This window comes from Mytilus trossulus, chromosome 1, assembly GCF_036588685.1.
Source record: "Mytilus trossulus isolate FHL-02 chromosome 1, PNRI_Mtr1.1.1.hap1, whole genome shotgun sequence".
NCBI lineage: Eukaryota > Metazoa > Mollusca > Bivalvia > Mytilida > Mytilidae > Mytilus > Mytilus trossulus.
Genome location: NC_086373.1, coordinates 93,638,664 through 93,653,341, shown reverse-complemented (window position 1 = coordinate 93,653,341; position 14,678 = coordinate 93,638,664). Strand labels below are relative to the sequence as shown.

Sequence of the window (14,678 nt, the reverse complement as noted above, 5' to 3'; positions counted from 1 at the left end):
GAACAAAAATGAATGATGAAAAAATTGTCGTAAATTGGCATCACCTTGTGGTTGTCAGCGTCATCCAAAGACAAATGGTTCCCAGATCATAACTTTAGTATAAGTAAATAGAAATCAATAAAATTTCAACACAAGGTTTATAACCACTAAAGTAAGGTTTGAATTGATTTTGGGTGTTATTGTCCCAATTTTTTAGGAATTAAGGGCCCAAAAAGCGGCCTGTGCCCTGTTAATTGTTTATTTTAGACTTTTAATAGTTTGGATAAATGTTGTACATTTTTATAATTCAAATATGAGAATTTGATTAAAATCGGTGAACATGAATTTGACACGTAGTGCTCCTTTAATATTGTTGTTCAATACACATTTAAGTTTGATACTGATATGTTCCACAACAAAAACAAAATTTCGTATTATGCAGACATGCTATGATACCTTGTTGAATAAGAAAAAAATTATTTACCACACAAAATTTCCATCAAAATAAATCCAATGGATAGACTTCAAACTGTTTTCAGCATTTGATTTAGTTAAGACCAAAGTAGGAGCTCTCAGTTAGTATTGTTAAGTTTATAATTACAAGATAATTTTTCACAATGGTTTGTTTTTTCATTCATTGTATTTTTGACACTTGGTAGTGAAGCCATGTTAGTAAACAACAATTCTACAGAATTAATTATAAGAAATCACTCCCACAGTACTTTTCTCATGAAAAATCCTTGAGAAATTACTCCTATAGAATTTCTCTCATGAAGATTCAGAAGAATATGTGTGAATGTCAATATCTCATTCTTAAATGTTAATCCTGATAAACACAATAAATATGACAACAGCTGATCTTCTGTTTGAGTAATTTTATGGTTTGTCTAACTTCATGAATTCTGAATGCATAGATTATAGGATTGATTGCAGAATTCACACTAGCGATATAAATAATAATATGTCTTTGGTTCGAAGAAAAAATGGAGAATCCATAGAATCCCTCCACTAAGATCATGATATTCATTGGTACCAAACATATCATCATACTTAATGCCAGCAATGAAATTGTTTTTATGGCGCTTTTTTGCGATCGTGATATTTTGATCTGTCTTGGATTACTACTTGTGCTAGTACTTTTCTGGGTTGTACTTGACCCCCTTTCTTCTCCTTGGATGTCATTCATTGGTGCTACTTGAATGATATGAATGTTTGAAGTTGTCTGTGTAAATTCAGTAGTGTTGTCTGGTGGCTGAACCACTTTAACTCCTACAGATATTATTTTGGTTGCCATCCATACACAGGCTGCAAATGCTAGAATAAAACCATGAAGAAAAAGGAGAGACCATACTCTTAAGACTATGGCTCCTTGTTCAGGATTAAAAACAGTAGATATGGAGCAGTATGGAATCTCCCGGTCATTTTTCAGGACAGAGAAAGGAACAACAATAATTGTTATTGCACAGATCCAGGAAAGTAGAACCATGGCACAAAATCTGAGTCGGGTGTTCCTTTTAGACGATAAACTTTTACGTAATATAGTTCCACATCTGTCTAAACAAATGAAAAGTACATGAAAAAATGATGCAATTAAACATGTTAGGTAAAGGCACATCCTTGACCAACATTCTTGGTAAGATGGTGGGTTTCCTTGTACAATGGACTTAAGAATAATAGATATAGGTATAACATTGATTCCGACCAGCGTGTCTGATATACTCAAGCTTAGTATGTGTATGTTTCGAATAGACTTTCCAAGAAATTTCCCTGCTACCAGTAGTACAACAATTGGTACGTTCAGTGTTAGAATAATAAATGATGTTAATATTAATATAATTGTATATCCTGCTCCAACATTGGTATCCAGCTCAGTGTCCGAAGAATTCATGTTGGTGATAGTTGTTATTTAAATTCCACTGATATACTTTATCACAGGCATATTTTTATGTTCTTTAAAGATGATGTTCTCTTTGTTGACAATAACAATGAATCTGTTGAGATAGATAGATAAAAACCCTGTTTTGTACATTCCCTACAACTGTTAAATACATATAAGTATGCTTAATTGATTATTGTCTGAATTTTCTCAAAGCAGTTATAATGTCAGGATAAAACCAATATAGCTTTAAATGGCTTTGAAATGAAGGATTTTTATGGAAACCAAAAGACTTCCGACAATTTTGTATTTAATGGCCAATTTGTCGTATGTAAAGACATAATTTCAACATTGATAATGATGTTTCCTAGAATATCATCCGGTGTAATTTTTAAATCATTGCCCCCATTAAACATTTTCTCTATGTCTTCTTAATACAACAACTCTTTATATAGTAATTAATACATAGCTCTGTCCTGTCATGTTAACAATGAAATCTTAACAGGCAAACTCTTACATGTTGACATTCAATATAAGATAAAGATATAATAATGATATTGATTAATATAAAACTGACATAATGGATTTATAAAGCCAATATTAATTAGCGTCTGTGTGGACATCACATTAGTAAATTCTTAAAAGCTTTCATTAGCTTTGATCTTCTTTATGTCTTGCCGGTTCATGGAAAACATTATCCAGAAAATTACATTATCCAGAAAATTAAATAACCGATATTTACTGAACTTCTTTCAGATAATTTTTTATTACATGCCTTTTTGATGTATATTAAAAAAGAATAAGAAAAATTTCATTTCAAAATTTTATTTCAAAAAGTATTGTATTATTGGTAATGGCATATTTTGCTGAAAACCGTGCTTTAGTTATTACCATCATTGCTTTGTGTCTCTTCAACATTTCTCAATCAAACTAGACCTTAGACAAAATCATCTAAACATTTCAAATTCAGTTATTAAAACAATGGGCAATTTATTTTTGGCTAAATATTCCTTTGGAATTTAAATTTAACTCATTGAATATCAAAGAGACCACAATTTGGTTCCTAAAAAGATCTAATTTAAAAGCTCTAATATTAGGTAAAAGAAATTTCTTCATTATAGTACATCATAGGATCCAAAGTCAGCAAGATGTTGTGAAAATTCTTTGTGATGTTGTGCACTTTTCAAACCTTTAAGCTTTGAGAAAATCTTAGTCCTAAATGGTCTGTTACCAAAAGGTGCCAAATTTAAGATTGAATCACTAGGTACAAACATTTTCTTTATCTGGGATGGTGGTCGAAGTGAATTATTCTAAAAACTTAGATTAAGGAAAAATTGTTTAATATCACGTTGAGCTTTTCTCCTGAGAAACTGTACTGCCTCCCCATAATGCAATATTTACACAGTTAACTAGTGTTGTCTTGAGATTTCAAATGAGTTAAAATTTTCATGTGGTGCAGAACTTTGTTCCTGATGAGTTCTGAAATTTTGGTTGACTCTAACCAAAGGAGTAGGTCCAGTAAGGGCCGATTTTGGCCTCAAATTTCAGGTTCATCTGACGAAAGATTTTGACCACTTTTTGTCGAGCCTTTGACTTAAGTCGAAAAAGCGAGACTAAGGGATCCTACATTCCGTCGTCGTCGTCGTCGGCGGTGTCCACAAATATTCACTCTGTGGTTAAAGTTTTTGAAAGATTAATAACTTTCTTAAACTATACTGGATTTCTACCAAATTTGGACAGAAGCTTGTTTATGATCATAAGATAGTATCCAGAAGTAAATTTTGTAAAAATAAAATTCCATTTTTACCTTATTTTACTTATAAATGGACTTAGTTTTTTCTGCGGGGAAACATTACATTCACTCTGTGGTTAAAGTTTTTAAAATTTTTATAACTTTCTTAAAATATCCTGGGTTTGTACCAAACTTGGACAGAAGCTTATTTATGATCATGAGATAGTATCCAGAAGTAAATTTTGTAAAAAGATAACTCCATTTTTTCTGTATTTTACTTTTAAATGGACTTAGATTTTCTTCCAGTTAACATTACATACAGTCTGCAAAACATTTATTAGATTCATTAACTATCCTAGATTTTTACCAAACTTGGACAGAAGCTTCTTACAATCAGAAGATAGTATCAAGAGGAATATTTTTATTCATTTTTTTCCTCATTTTTTGTTGAGCCTTCGATTTACAGTAAAAGTAGGCGAGACACTGGGTTCCGCGGAACCCTTACAAATTTTTAAACACTTTAGTGTCTATTTTATTTGAATCAATTAGTTCATGTGAAAGATTTTAACTGATTTAGTCATAAAAAAACGCACCGATTCAAGCTGAAATATGAAAAATCTACCAAATATGCTGAAAAATTTCACTTTTCAGAGTTTTTTTGTCCAAAATGACCGTGTTCATCCTCAACCTTTATATATGTTATGTATTATCATAAAATACAACTAACATTTCAATATTAAGGATGAACACGAATGCGGCCACTTTTGTTTTACCCGAAAACCGTCTAAAATTTAACTAAAATGCTAGAACTGTGAAGATTTCAGTAATTTAGCATGATTTAATGGTGCTAGTACCTGATATATGCGTACTGTATAGTAAAAAACAGCCCATATTTATGTAGCAGAAGCATTTTACTGTCCAATAAATAACTAAAAGTTTACATTTTAACAATTTTGTAAAACTGCTATATTTTTGGGCCAAAAAGGGGTCTTACTGGACCTACTCCTTCATTGTTCCATGGTTATCAAATGCATTTAAATTTCATTTTCTATCTCGAACCATAACACATATGTCAAAACATGAACTTGGTGACTGATTTTTGAAGTAGATTGACAAGTTCTTCTGACAATACACCTGAAATTAAATGTTTGATAAAAAAAGTGTTTACCTAAGATTATCTTTGATCACCAAATTGAATAATTAACCATACCACATTTACATTGTTATAGTGTTTTATAATCAACTGACTGTAATCATACATTAATGAGCTTGGTTGTGTGATGATTATAAGTGATCAAAAATACTCAATCAGCATCTTTAATCTTTTGCATTCTCTTTTGCGATTAAACATTGAAACAAAAGAAAATGAAAAGAAATCTTATAAATCTCTTGTTTTTGAAAATTGACAACTTTGGAATCTTGCTTAAATTGATTGGAAATTTTATCTTGGATGAACAACATTGGGAAAATTGTGACTTTACAAAGAAATATTTAATAGACAAAAATTATTGTTTTATAATGATAAAAGACTATTACACACAGATACATTGATCTTAAATCAAAATATTGTCTTTCAAACATTCAGTATTTGTTTGAATTAAACTAGGGGTACAGGTAACAAAAAATATATCTCTGGCCTGGCTGATCTCAAGATAACTAGAGTCGACTGTGACAGAGTTTGCGAAATCTTTTTTTCCTTGGTGGAAAATCTGCTGGTCCTCACTATCAATTCTATTAAAAAATACTAAAATTGTGTCTGCTCTATGCAAAATTTTGGTGCTAAAATCCTTAGGACCACTACTTTTCACAAACTCTGCTGTAACTGAATGTTCCACTTCAATTCAATTTCAGTTCTTTGATATTATTGGGTATAGTCTTGTTACAACTTGTTCTGGTGCTTTCCTTCAAAAGTAGGACAACTCTTGCAGTGGCGGATCCAGAGGGGGCATAGAGGGCATACGAACCAATGGATTTAAGAAGACAGTCTTAGATATTTGAGAGAAAAAAAATTGACTCTGATTTTTTACGTAATGTCTGACCGTAACGTCTGTTTCGCCGAACTGATATATGGAATACTTTTTTCAAGACCAGACTGCAACCTGCCTGCTGGGTGTGGCCTTTATGAAAAATTCTGGCCGTATCTGGATTGAAAACAAAAATCTTGTCCTCCTTTTTGCTATTAGAAATGAATATTTCCAACAGAATTGTATAGTTTTAAATGAACATGATGAATAAAAGAGGCATTTTTTTTGTGGCAGGGGTTTTAATGTCTGACAGGAATGTCTGTTTTGCCAAGACCAGACTGCGACCTGCATGCTGGGTGTGGCCTTTATGTCTCCATTTGTCGGCTGTCATTCATAAATTCGTTGTCATTTCAGACTCATTCTTAGCCTTTGGTAAATTTGGAACCCTCCCTTTAATGTTGTTGGGGGAAACATATTAACAAAAAATTCTGATAAAAATTGCTTGTTTGTCTTTTTTTACTCATGTCAGTCATATTTCAAATTCTATCGAATAGCCCGGCGAAATCTGTGAGGTCATGATAAGTTAACTTACAACAAACTGGCGAAAATTTTACATGTCTATTTTTTACTGACAAATCCCACATCAAATTTATCAGTTCATAGCTTTGGATCCATAGTATCATTTTATGGGGGGGGGGGGGGGGGGGGTTCTTTTATGATAGACAATAAATAGGGATATACAGCATCGAAAATGTTCAACCCTAACACCTTTACAGCAACTACAAAATATGCATGCCCCACGCCAGGAACGGTTTTTTAAAAAAAGTGCATATTACCTTATTTCATGTTTTTAGCTAAAACAGGGCCCAAAAAAATTTTTAGCCTCTCTCCGCTCGGCGATCTTTAAAAATTTCGCCCCCCCTTTCCAAAATCCTGGATCCGCCCCTGTCTTCAAAATATCTCTCACCTTATATTTATACATCATTGACTTTACAGAAGTTTTCTCTTACCTTTTCTGATCAAGATTAATCCAGTAAAGACATTTGAATACAGCATAATATATATGTTTGAACACTCTCTCAATCTGATACTTAAAATAGTACAACTTCATATTTAAAGTTTTGTGTTATTGACAATTGTTCACAGAAGCTGTTGTAATTTATTGAATTAATACGGAAGTATATTTTTTTCATTCACAGGAGAGCTTGTAAAGTTTAACCTGTTTCCAAAATCTGAAGCTTTACATTGCATAAAGGTAAATATACTTAATGTTAGGGTTTGAAATGGGTTTTCAGGATAAAATATCAAGTATTAGAATTGTGAAGTTTGGTGGGCGGCTGCCAACAGTTTCAATGCAATATTGATAAATGTTAAGCTTATGCTTTTCAAATCTTATATGTCATTGCTGATGACAAAATTGAGGTCCGACAGGTTAAATATGAAGATTTTGAATTTTGTCTTCTGGAGTATGGCCCTTACGTATACTAGATTGGAAAATTGTACTGTGTATTTTACGTACAATAATTTACGAATGTTTAGATTAATTATATGTTGTTACTGATGACAAAAATGAGGGTAAATTTGATATTGACTCTTTTCACTTTTATTGTTCAGGACATATGATTCTTTATAATTTGGAAAATAGGCACAGAATGTGGTAGGTCAAACAAGTCTGAAAAGGCTTTACAGTACACTACACCAATTTCATATTTACAAGCTGTATTCTGTAGTTCAAGAATGGTTAAAAATAACCAATGCTTCAAAAATATAGAAAATATACTCTCGATTGTCACAATTTTTTTCTTACAAATTTGTAGAAATCAAATGTACAGTGCACGTAGATGCCTAATATTTTGAATTTTCTTTTGGGCACATATCATAGTTTATAATGAAGATAATATATGTTATGTAATATTTATTTTGTAGATGTTGATGTTTGACTTTTTCCATCACAATATAGAAATGGCTTGTGCTTTATTGGATAATTGTGGAAGGTTTTTATACAGATCACAAGATTCTCATCACAGAACCAAAATATATTTGGTAAGAATTGATAAAAATAGGTAGTAGATGAATGTTCTTGTGGCAGCATCCCTTAAATAAAGTCACCAAATATTTCTTTCAACCTAAGTATTGCCGACAGATGTATAGTTTTTAATAGAACAATGTATAAACAAAATGTTATAGAGAATCAATGATGTTTGAAGATTGAAATATAGACCATACAATGATTCTACCACTTCATCAAGGCAGAATATTTTCTTCAGGTAATTATTTGAAATTCAATTGTCAAGATCGTAGTGGTTTTGATTTTATTGGCTTTAATTTTGCATTCTCTAGTTATGTCCATTTTATTTCACTATAATTAACATTTTGATAATTATATAGTCATGTCATGTGAGTTCGTGGTCTAGTGGTTAAGACCGATGGCTACAGTGCTGAAGGTCCCGAGTTCGATTCTCACTCGGGATGCTACAAATATCAGTTCATCAAAAGTGTGATTTTCACCCTCTCACACACTTCTCTGGTACCCAAACCGGAGTTTTAACTAGAATGGGTACTATAGGAGCCTCGGTTGGTCAAAGTTGTCCCCTGCTTTGACCTGGAGATCAATCAGCTTCTGATATCTCTTCGGTTTGTCTGTTTCCGCCGAGTGTCCTGGTGGTTCTCTCCGAGTACTTTGGCTTCCTCCACCATAATAACAGATTTCCCGGTGTCCTAGCACTCCCTTTGTGTTGGGGTGGGGATTGTCCTTGTAAATATTGTACATTGTAAATATGTTAGTGACACATCTCTATTAATCCTGAAAGGGAGTGTACATGGATTCCACTGTACCCTCACAATTCTCGAGGGGTACTCCGAATAATAGAGGAATCTAACAGTACATACATACATTCATTACTCTTTAGCTTTGAATTTGATGAGATGTTAAACATAGTTTGATAATTATTTACTGATTTATTTATTTATTTCAGGATGTGATGATGCGTAAAAAGTCTGCCTTACATTTAGAAAATCGGTACACAACTATGATAGAGAATGCATTTTACTATAGTAATCCACCAGAGGTTCAACAGATGGCCAGAAAAGTTAGACCTCCCATGCATGAGTACATTAGAAAACTTCTATACAAAGACTTATCTAAAACTACCACAGAGAAGGTATAGTTTGATTATCCAGGAATGAACACAAACCTATGTCAGGATCTTGCATTGGCTTGGGATTTTTATCATTGGTTTTCTTATCTTTCATGATCTGTTAATTTTTTCTAAGATTTCTGAAAATACTGCACCAATTTAATAAAAAATAACACAACTTGATCTTAAAGGGGTGTCTGAATTATTAATTAAATATTTCAGCCCATCAACCAATATGGACCCATGGCTTAATATTTAATCTACTCTCCATTTCTTCAGTAGTTTTAAACATATGAGCTGCCTTGGATAGAAATCAACCTTAATTAATAAGCAAGTGCACATATACATGTACATACACAACACTTTGATTGATTTTGGATTATTCAAATAATAAATAAATCTTTGTTAGTTCATTATTAGGTCTTAATCTTGCATTGCATTGTAAGGTATGTAATGTCTATAATCTTTTTATTTGCAGGTTTTAAGACAGTTGAGAAAGTTGAAATGGGATGATCCAGAGGTAATACCTTATTGTAGGAGTTATTTCCCCTTTTGTACTTCTTTATACTGTTACATACTTATTTATTTCATATAAATGTATGTTTCCATATATTTAAATGACCACATTTAAATATAGGATAATAATTGAATGAAACATATTCATCTAAACATTAATTGCGTATATACAAAATTGTGTCCTGATATCGATGATGAGTTTATTTTCAACCACTGGGTCGATGCCACTGCTGGTGGAGATTTATTTCCCTGAGGGTATCACCAGCCCAGTAGTCAGCACTTTTTGTGCTGACATAAATTATCATTGATATGGTTATATTTATAAATTAACTGTTTACAAAATTTAGAATTTTAGAAATACTAAGGCTTTTCTACCTCAGGCATAGATTTCCTTAGCTGGATTTGGTAAAACTTTTAGGAATTTTGGTCCTCAATGCTCTTCAACTTCGTACCTTTTTTTGGCCTTTTTAACTTTTTGGGATTCGAGCATCAGTGATGAGTCTTTTAAAGACAAAACGTGTGTCTGGCGTTTATACAAAATTGTTTCCTGATATCGATGATGAGTTTATTTTCATTTCAGGAGATGTACGTTAGTGAGTGAAATACAAATCCTGTAAATATGTCTTGTAATCTCTGTCAAAAACTTGATTGTATTGAGATAGTGGAGAAATAAACTTAAAACTAAGCACATGAAATTTTCAACCTCTGCAATAATGTTATCTTTCTTTACTCAATCTCTTGTTATAAAATCTTGGCAAAAAACTGTATTAAATATCAATAACATTGAGAATGGAAATTGAGACCAGAATATGTACAAGTTTGCTATTATGAAATAATGGTAGATTTTAGTACCAATATTGGCAATAATTTTTTAAGTACATTTTCACATAATACAATTACTGGAATAAATATTTTTTCTTTCAGATTGCTTTCTATGCCACTAAATGTTTGATAGCAGTTTGGAATTTAAGATACAACTCCATACACTGTTCCTCTAATCTATTGGCTGGTTTGGCCCCATATTATGTAAGTTTTATTTAATAATTCAATAATTATTTCTTTTAATTTTCCTCAAGTAGGTAGACAAAGAAATTATCATTATTTGGGTTATATTGAAGATAAACTTTTTTACCTAATTATTTAATTCGGATTTCGAAACTGAATGTCTTTCAACCTTTAATTTTTTTGATGCACATAATTATTTCTTTTATTATTTCTTTTATTTTGTTAAGAATTTGAATTAGTCATTTGATAAAAGTCTTACTTGTGAATAAGTTACTGGAAAAAAGGGTTTTATATATATAAATGTGACATTTTTCTTCATGGTATTAGAAAGGACCAGGAACTGAAACTGGATAATATTGGGTATTTTTCTCTCAGTTATGATGTAATTTTATTTATACACACCATGTTCAAATAGATTTCATTGTATTCAAAATATTTTCTACTCAATTGATTTAGTTGTGATTTTTTCTACAGGAGCATGTTGCTATTCAGGTTGTAGATGGTGTGTTGGAAGATATCAGGTTAGGAATGGAGGTAAGTTTGATACTTGATTATATGGGCATATAATTATGATTTTTGTCGAGCCTGCGACTTTTGATCAGGCGGCTATGGCGGCGGTGTTAGCTCACTTCTTAAAAGCTTTATATTTTAGAAGGTGGGAGACCTGGATGCTTCATACTTTGTATATGGATGACTCATGTTACGAAGTTTCCGTCAGTCACATGTCCAATGTCCTTGACCTTATTTTTATGGTTCAGTGACTACTTGAAAAAAAAGTTAAGATTTTTTGTAATGTTTAATTGTTTCTTATTATAAGTAATAGGGTAACTATATTTGGTATGTGCGTACCTTTCAAGGTCCTCATGCCCGTCAGACAGTTTTCACTTGACCTCGACTTCATTTCATGGATCAGTGAACAAGGTTAAGTTTTGGTGGACAAGTCCATATCTCAGATACTATAAGCAATAGGGCTAGTATATTCGGTGTATGGAAGGACTGTAAGGTGTATTTTCATGGTTCAGTGGTTATAGTTAAGTTTTTGTGTTTTGGTCTGTTTTTCTTATACTGTATGCAATAGGTCTTCTATATTTTGTGTATGGAATGGTTGTAAGGTGTACAGTTCTACCTGGCAGGTGTCATATGACCTTGACCTCATTTTCATGGTTCAGTGGTCTTAAGTTAAGTTTTTGAGTTTTGACCTTTTTTTCTAATACTATATGCAATAGGTCAACTATATTTGGTGTATGGAAATATTTCATGATCTACATGTCAGTCGCGCAGGTTTTATTTGACCTTGACCTCATTTTTTACGGTTCATTGCTCAGTGTTAAGCTTTTGTGTTTGGGTCTGTTTTTCTTAAACATTTAGCAAAAAGTCAATTTTATTTATTGATGGAAGAATTGTTAGCTGTACATGCCTACCTGGCATGGTTCATCTGACCCTGACCTCATTTTCATGGTTCAAAGGTCAATGTTTAGTTTTCTTGGTTTCTGTTAAGTTTATGTGACAGTTGTAATAAAGCTTTATTATTAGGACTATCAACATAATATCAATGATTAGTAAAGAAGGCGAGACATATCAGTGTGTGCACTCTTGTAATTATAATGTGCTGTTTCAGATTTCAATTTGCAAATAAAGATGTATAAACAAACTTTTATCTTAACAAATCTGTTATGATGGGGATATTTATGGAATAACTAATCGAAGAATTTAAATAGAGAAAAATATTCAACGAGTAACTGAGCAACACATTAATTCACGAATGCGCATAGCACATGAGTTAATTATCAGTGTTGTTGGTTCATGAGTTGAATATGTTTTGATATTTGAATTCTTTAATCACTTATTCTTTTTATTAAGTTGGCAAATTGCTTTTTTCAAAGAAATTAATGTTAAACATGTAAGGAACTATATCTCTCTTCTACGCATTCACAATTTGTTTTGATACACCGTTGTGGACGTCTTGACAATGCTTATTGTTGTATGACATCAGAGAGTGATATAACCACCTTTATTTCACATGTGAAATTATCAGGTTTTTATTTAAGTGGGAAATCAATGTAATTCATTGCAACCAATGTAATAAAATGTTGTAGCTAAGTTCCGCATATTCATAGTTGAATTAATGATCATTCATAATCTGCAACACAAAAGGGTTTTAAAATTTTAGAAATTAAAAAAAAAGCAGTATACTGCATATATAGTCAGTAATTTTCTTTTGTTTTATTGTAGGTAAACCACCCTAAATTTAACCAGAGAAGAGTGAGCTGTGCTAAATACCTGGGAGAGTTGTACAACTATAGACTAGTGGAATCATCAGTCATTTTCAAAACTCTCTACTCATTCATTACATTTGGAGTATCATATGATGGTATGTGGGATAACCTACAAGTTTGTTTTGGGGTTCTTTATACAAGAGATAGCAGAAAATATTCATTGAATGGACTTACACTTTGCTTTAAAACAGCCCAAGCTACATATTAGATAACATTTTTTTTGGTTGAAAATTTATGAAACAGAATTGTGAAATAATTATTTGCTATTTGCTGTCAGTTTGGTTGTATTTTCGTCAAAATAAGTACCAAATGTATTGTTTGCTTGCAAGTCAATAATTCAACCTCATTTGAATAAGTATTCATGCAAACTTTATTTTGTCCCTTTGCTGGAGATTGCTGGAGATAGGTCAAACATGCGCTAAGCATGTTCAGTTATCAAAAAGAAGAGAAGTCAACATTGAGCAGTGAGACAAGATGCTTGTATAATAGTACATCAGTTGATACATCTCAAAGTACTTTCTTGATTAAAGTCATTAATGATATTTTGTATTCTATAATTTCAGAAAATACTCCTTCTCCACTGGACCCCCCAGAACACCTGTTTAGAGTCAGATTGACCTGTGTTATACTGGAGACCTGTGGACAATACTTTGACAAAGGTTCCAGTAAGAAGAAGCTGGATTGTTTCTTACTTTATTTCCAAGTAAGTAGCATGGGATCTGATCTTTTACATGAATGCAATCAAAGTAATAAAGAATTTCAAGAAATATTGTATTACAGGTTTTGTTCCCCCCTATTTGTAAAGTTTGAGCAGCAACAATATCAATAATGTGTTAAAGTTTGTTATTCAGTGAGCATCTGTTGGCTTTTCCAACATTAATTTGGTAAAATTTTATAGGCCTACCTGTTGCTGTAAGAATGAAGTTTAAGATATTCCTCTTTTTGAAAAATGTCAAAACATTTTATTGGATTGTTTCATTCGAATCATTCTTGTACCTTCAATCTTAGTTTTATTCACAGAAAGGATGTTCATTTCCTTTACTTATAAGAATTGGGTTTTTTTGCATTTTTTATGTCGCTGTTGCAGCCGAGGGGACATTTAAAAGTCTTACCTTTGTCTGTCTGTACGTCATAAATGTTATGAAACTTTTACACTGCTTTTTACTTGAAGATCATTTTCGAATTTGTGTTGTGTAATGGTCTTGAACTATGTCCTTTAATAACATTATATGTAAGTGTGGGTATCATTTGTGTCCCATAGTCAAATTCTCCCTTTGTTTAATTCTGTGATACTTTTTTCTACAGAAATACTATTTGTACAAGAAGATGAACCCTATATACAATGATGACCGACCTTTCCCAATAGATGTGAAGAACTTATTTCAGGATACCATGGAAACAATCAGACCAAAGACCAAGCTCATCAAGGATCATGAAGAGGCATTAAAAGCTATTGAAGACTTAGAAAAGGAGGTTAAACCAAAATTAGGTATGTTACATCTTAAAACAGCATTGAAAGTTTCTTGAAATTTGAAAAACAAGTTCTAGTCAAAATAATTATTCATGTTGAAAGGTATTTTAGGACAACAAGGAAGAATTGGGTATGGTCACCTGTAAAAAATATTTGATGGAGAGTTAGAATAAGTAAATTATTTTAATCTGAAGAAAGGTATAGTGTGATAAATATTTGACACTGAAAGTTAATAAATATTTGGTAAATTAGATTTAACCCTTAAAAAGTTTGGTCTGTTAAAACTCATGGTTTACTGACAATGGAAATATGATAGTGTGAGTTTGGCAGTGTAAATATAACTAACAAATAGCTGAGAGGGTGATAGAGCAGATTGCTACCCTAAGAATGCATTGTCTATTGAGGGGAAGCCAAGGTGGACAATGTCTTTTTGAGAGGTAACAATCTGCTCTATCCCCCTTTGAATTCAAAGTACAAACTATCAGGTCTTGTTCATAACAATCATCCATATTTAAAACTGTGCACTTGATCAAGTGTCTCTGTGAAGGGTAATAAAGTATTTGCCATGGGATAGAGTAAATGGTCTCTCTCATATTTACCATTTAAAATCTGGCACATTGAGTATAATAATATAGGGTTATTGCATGAATATTGGGGAATATTGTACTGAGTAGAATTTTATATTGCAGGAGCTTGTGATTGCAATTTATGTTCTATGAGGG

At 32.0% G+C, this 14,678-nt stretch overlaps 2 protein-coding genes across 6 annotated transcripts in view; one reads left to right on the top strand and one right to left on the bottom strand.

Moving 5' to 3' along the window:
- LOC134691203 (regulator of nonsense transcripts 2-like) overlaps positions 1–14,678 on the top strand; it is a 64,523-nt gene that overhangs the window by 37,427 nt on the left and 12,418 nt on the right. For all 5 annotated transcript variants that reach the window (XM_063551565.1, XM_063551576.1, XM_063551538.1 and 2 more), the window contains 9 exons: positions 6,751–6,806; positions 7,478–7,594; positions 8,527–8,712; positions 9,167–9,208; positions 10,129–10,230; positions 10,684–10,743; positions 12,442–12,580; positions 13,049–13,188; positions 13,791–13,974. In XM_063551565.1, the coding sequence (XP_063407635.1) occupies positions 6,751–6,806; positions 7,478–7,594; positions 8,527–8,712; positions 9,167–9,208; positions 10,129–10,230; positions 10,684–10,743; positions 12,442–12,580; positions 13,049–13,188; positions 13,791–13,974 (1,026 nt within the window). The remainder of the gene's footprint in view (positions 1–6,750; positions 6,807–7,477; positions 7,595–8,526; positions 8,713–9,166; positions 9,209–10,128; positions 10,231–10,683; positions 10,744–12,441; positions 12,581–13,048; positions 13,189–13,790; positions 13,975–14,678) is intronic.
- LOC134698536 (5-hydroxytryptamine receptor 1B-like) lies at positions 800–2,106 on the bottom strand. The gene has a single exon (XM_063560500.1). The coding sequence runs from the start codon at positions 1,865–1,867 to the stop codon at positions 800–802; it is 1,068 nt and encodes a 355-aa protein (XP_063416570.1). The 5' UTR covers positions 1,868–2,106.